Source organism: Atta colombica, unplaced genomic scaffold, assembly GCF_001594045.1.
Source record: "Atta colombica isolate Treedump-2 unplaced genomic scaffold, Acol1.0 scaffold38, whole genome shotgun sequence".
Lineage (NCBI taxonomy): Eukaryota > Metazoa > Arthropoda > Insecta > Hymenoptera > Formicidae > Atta > Atta colombica.
Window position 1 is genome coordinate 4,386,602 of NW_017259490.1, and position 5,543 is coordinate 4,392,144.

Consider the following 5,543-nt stretch of genomic DNA (forward strand, 5'->3'; position numbering starts at 1 on the left):
TATATATATATATATATACGGCTTTAAAAACGAAGATATTATTTGTTTATAATACCAAAGTGTAGTAAGACAAATCCTCTCTATGATGTAAGTAAAAAATTGTAACAGTATTAATATTTCATTGACATAGTATACATTTGTGGTAGTAAAATACGTGAAAATGATATACAAAGACAAAAAAATGATTTCGTCGTTTAAAACAGCAGGATATATAATTATAGAAATTTCATTTTACGTATTTTAATATAAAATAAGTAGAAATCGTTAGCAATCGTATTTAACACAACAGAAAAATAATTATATATGGAATATTGCATGCTTATACTATATATCTTTAATCTATATAATATGTTTAATAGTACGAAAATTTGCGTAACAGTATGCAAAATACATTCGCGTTTTAATTTATGATAAAAATATAATAGTTATTCTGTGCGAATTATATAAAACATTTTATCAAAATGTAATGATCATATTGAATAAGCAATGAACAGCCGTACAATAACAATAATCGATTATTTGTATATAAATTTTTTGATCGTATTTCTACCACGTATTCCTTCAATAAATTTTTTTATGTTAAAATATACGTTGTGTATTTAAATTTTCCTAAGTAAGCATCAGAATCGCTAACTTGAATTGAGATCATCTTTATTTTTAGCAGTAAGCTCAAAGATCATATCCCGCATACGGCTCAACTCTTTCAACTCCCCTTTCATTCTTTGAATATTTCTATCTTTTTCTGATATAGTTTGCTCAGAGGTCTGTAGTATATGCTTCATTTGTTCAATTTCTTGCTTAAGCGCAGATATATCACTTTGATTTGCTTCTATCTCTGCACTTTTTTTCTCTAAGATCTATAACACATAAAATATAATAGAATTTGCGTTAGAAACATTTTTTAGAGATGAAATATACAGAGAATTACTATACCTGTTCTTTTTTGTTAAGGGAATCTTGCATTTTTTGTAAAAGTTTACTTAATTCATGATTTTTATTGCTCATATCTGTAACCTTTGCTTCGGCAATTAAAAGTTCGTTATCTAATTCTTTGATTTTTTTGGTTAATATATCAATTTTATTATTACTATCTTCTAAGTCTTTTATACACTGTGTCAGTTTTTCATTTAAATTCTCTAAATTTGTCGACTTTTCGGCCACAATTTTTTTCAAAGATTCATTTTCCTAAAATGCAATAGTCGTTATTATAAAAATTAAAGAAATTGTTAAAGCAATTTCGCATTTGTGTAATAATAAGTATTCACTTTTTTTTTTAACGAAAGCGCTTTCTGAGATTGATTTTCCTTCTCGATAAATTTTTCTGTTAATGCACACTTTTCCGCTTTTGTTCCTTCCAAAGATTGCTGGGTATCAAATAATAACTGATGTAATCTACTAGATTCAGCCACTATTTGTGCTAATCTGTGTTGTAGACTAGTAGCATGATTATTTGCTGCTTCTAAACTTGACCGCATTGCTCTTTCAGAATGTCTCATTGTTGCTAACTTTAAAAAAATTAGTTACAATATAATAAAATATATCAAACTGTACACTATCAATGTAAAAAAAGATTATAAATTTTATACCTTATATTCATATAATTCCATGACCGCGGATGTTGGAATATCACTAATTTGATTTGATTCGAGCTTGGTTAAAAATGCATCGAGGCGTTCTTCTTGCCCAAAGGAAAATAACGGCGCCAATTCATTCCCAATATAATTTAGGGATACTTTACTCGAGATCTCCAATATATTATTATTGGTATTTTGAACCAATATCAATGGTTCTAGTTCTTTCATGCAAAGTGCCACTGCGGAAACACTTCTCAAACAGAAATTCTATATGTATAACTGTTCAATTAAGATGAATATCTTATCACATGTGAAGGGTTTACCATTCTTGTGGAAATCCAATCGATGATGTCAACTGTAAGGCTTTGTGCTTAACTTCTGCATCACCGGTGAACAATGCTAACGCTATTATTATTTGTATTTGTTTTTTACTGAGCAATTCGGAATATAGAGTTAACCAGTTGGAATGATTCGCTGCCAAATCTGCTGTCAAGGCTAAGGCATGAATGTAAAGATTGGTAGAAGCATTCTGTAAAGTTGAAAACATGTAATTAATATTTTAACGCATGCAACATATTAAATTCTGTATTAACCTGCATAAAGTTTCTGGTCCAATCTCCACAGGCGGAAAATTCATTATTCAGCACATGATTGAATTGTTTGCGCATTGCATGTTCGTTGAATGAACTCATAATTTTCTTTTTTAGCGCAGGAGTTTTAATCATTTCTTGAAAGAGTTGCATCAATTCGGCTTGCTTCATTTCTGCGTTTTGACCTTCATTTTGATCATTAACTTCGTCCTCCTGATTCGTTATAAGCATTAGGACAGACGGATCTATCTCTGTTAAAACTTCAGCACAGGTTCTGGTGCGTCGGGAATCAATTATTATGCTTCGTATAAGCGCTAAAGCTTTTGAACACACCTACATTTTTCAACAGAAATTTTAGATCAGATTAAATTACTGATTAATTTCTCGTATTCCATCTTTTCCTTTTCGAATTACTGCATTAATAAGAATTACGAAAGATGATAATAGAGATTACGAGCACGAGTGTGGCATAGCAGACAGCGCATTGGTCTATCATGCCAAAGATCTCGAGTTCGATCCCGGTAGAAACCAAAATATTTTCGCTTGTGTCTCCTCTCAGAAAAGGCTGGCAAGACCTTCTGGGTATCTCTGCTCACAGAAACTTTCAAAAAATTCGCCATTCAGAACCGACATTAAAACTGTAGGTCCCATATGCTTGTGGCAATTTTGAATATTGATTATTCAAAATTATTCAAAATATGGTGCGCACGTTGATCGTGCACACCATAAGAGAGAGGTGAACATAGGCTAGAGGACTAAGAAGAAGAAAATAATAAAGATTACATACCTGTTCCACAGGTACCCATGTCATAGCTGATTTTATACATGCAGGATACAAAGGCGTTATGGCAGTTAATTTCAGCTTCACCAATAATAATAAAAATTCCATCATGAGAGCGACGCATTCTGGATCTGTGTTCTCTTCCAAAGTGGCCAATATCTTTTCAATATCTTTGCCATAACTAATCAACATTGAAAATATATAAGTATACTGAATGTTTAAAAAAGGTTCATAGACTTTAAAAGCATACAGGATAACAAAAACTAAGTCAAAAAGTTCTAATAAAGTCCGAATACTTGATCCAAGAGATATTTTGACAACCATTTGTTTTTGGATCTAGGTTTATTAGGACCTTTTGATTTATTTTTTATTGTTCTATATACTTTTAAAATCTGTAAAATTTTGATAATACTCTGTATGTTTTATCTTTGAAATATTTTATGCATTGTTATGTTACATAAGAACCAGATTTGTTCGACTTACTTCGAATATGTGAGTAGAACATTTCGCCAATGTTCGTTTTGCCCAATATCGTTAAAAAAATCAACGATATGTCTCAATAATAAAACATCTTTTTGTTTCATCGCTTTTCCCAGATTAATAAACGTTACCGATGCAAAATCTGTGATATATTTCTCATACATGCTCGTGTTACTTGGCTCCAATATAATTAATAACTTGCAACATTGTACACTAGTATTGACATGATCTTGTAATTTCACTAACGTTCTAATAAATGCTTTAGTATTGATGGTTCGCATCAGCGTGTATACTGCCGGAAGATTTTTATAACATAGATTTACCAGTACACCTAAAGATAAAGAGATAATCTCTTCTTCTTTTGATTGTACTACCCACTGAGTTAATGTGGAAATTAAATATGGAAGCTGAGTCTCTTGCCATGAGATTTTGATTCCATATGTTAATTCTTGTAATAGTTTCAATACTCGTATCCTCTTTTCAGTTGTTAGATTCGCCTATAATGCTCGAAAGAACTTTACATTAATTTGATTATGCAAAGGTATCTAATAATATACTCCATTTCTTGCCATCGTCCTATTTATAGAACATCTTTTCAATTTTTTTCTATGTATGTATCATCTTTTTGATTTTTTTCATATCTATATAATTTATATGTATAAACAAAATTTTTTTAATACTCCATATGGAGAAAAAAATTAAAAAGATGCTAAAGATAAAATGAATTTTAAGCTGTAAGATAAATGAATTTTAATCTTACAATAATTTTAATACAATGTTAAATGTTTCGATTTTCATTAAGTCATCCTCAGTAACATAAAAATATATAAATAAAAAAAGTCGTAAAATTACAAAAGTATCAAATAATACTTTTGAAATTTTGCGATATTTTTTATTTATACATTTTATATTATAATATAAATTAATATAATGAGAGAAGTCGAAACGTTTAGCATTATATTTAAATTATTGTAAGATTAAAATTTATTAGTACTTAACATTGCATTGATTCATAGTCTTTATATATCATTTAATTTGTTTTAAAATTTTGAGTCTAAGTATATTGATTTTAAAAAGGTGCTGTCCTATAAATAGGATGATGAGAAACAGTGAATTATATGATTAGTGGAAAAAAACAATATGTGAGTTATTAAATCCATACCTCCAATAATCTTGCTAATATCGGCGCAAATTTATATATATGAATAAGTGACTGTCTAGCAGGTATATTCTGACAAGCGTTTTGCAAAACATCCACGGCACTCCAGATTAAAGTGGATCGTGATCCGATGGAGTTCATAAGCTCATACAGACTCACGTAGAACTCCGCTGCTATACTAGTCCCAGGATCAAATATACTCAGATCCAATGATGCGCTAATCACCTTAGAAATTTATAAAAGGGAATATTTTTAAAAATACACAATAACAATATAAGTGCATTAAGCATAAATGTGTTTTCATATTTACTCCAAGACTTCTTTGTATAGCAGAGATTATGTTTTCGCTGGGGTGCTTGGTGTATTCTAAAGCCGCTGATATAAACGCTCTCATATGCTGATATTTCTCCATTATCGCACTAAAATATTTCGTACAAAGATGCTAATAAAATTCACTTCACTGAAGACGTTCTGTATGTCAGTTAGTTTTCTTTTAAAAATTTATCGTCGCGTATATCTCAAATACAGGTGCGTTTCAAAACTCAGTGGAGATGTTTCTTCAAAAGATACTGGAATTCATAGTTCGATAAATATCGCGTTCTGTCGCTGACGTCGCGCGTTTTCGAACGTAAACAAAAGGCAGCATATGACATGACATGTGAAAGAATCTCAAACGTGGACGTCCATTTTTAAAAACCGACATGATTCAAATCGGCCAATAGCGTTCCACATTATCGCAAGAACCAATCGACATGTGTGATGTTTTTACGTAGATAGAGCTGATATTTTATTCGTTAAAGAACTGAAGTCCCGACCAATCATATTAATGAATTTTCCAACAATTGCAAAGTTACTTTTTCTGCCAATGGCTGCATTCAGCAGAATACAACAATTTTGCAACCGTTTTATAATTATCTGCTGAGATAGGATGTTCCTCTTAATCTAAAAGCATAACCCAA

At 30.6% G+C, this 5,543-nt stretch overlaps 1 protein-coding gene across 1 annotated transcript; it reads right to left on the reverse strand.

Moving 5' to 3' along the window:
• Positions 1-458: 458 nt before the first annotated feature.
• On the reverse strand, positions 459-5,176 carry LOC108690903. Its single transcript, XM_018198442.1, has 10 exons — positions 4,895-5,176; positions 4,588-4,809; positions 3,429-3,922; positions 2,952-3,126; positions 2,168-2,497; positions 1,898-2,103; positions 1,587-1,824; positions 1,266-1,505; positions 934-1,185; positions 459-857 (listed from the first exon to the last, which is right to left on the reverse strand). The coding sequence occupies exons 1-10, from the start codon at positions 4,994-4,996 to the stop codon at positions 630-632; spliced, it is 2,487 nt and encodes an 828-aa protein (XP_018053931.1). The 5' UTR covers positions 4,997-5,176; the 3' UTR covers positions 459-629.
• Between the last annotated feature and the right edge of the window lie 367 nt (positions 5,177-5,543).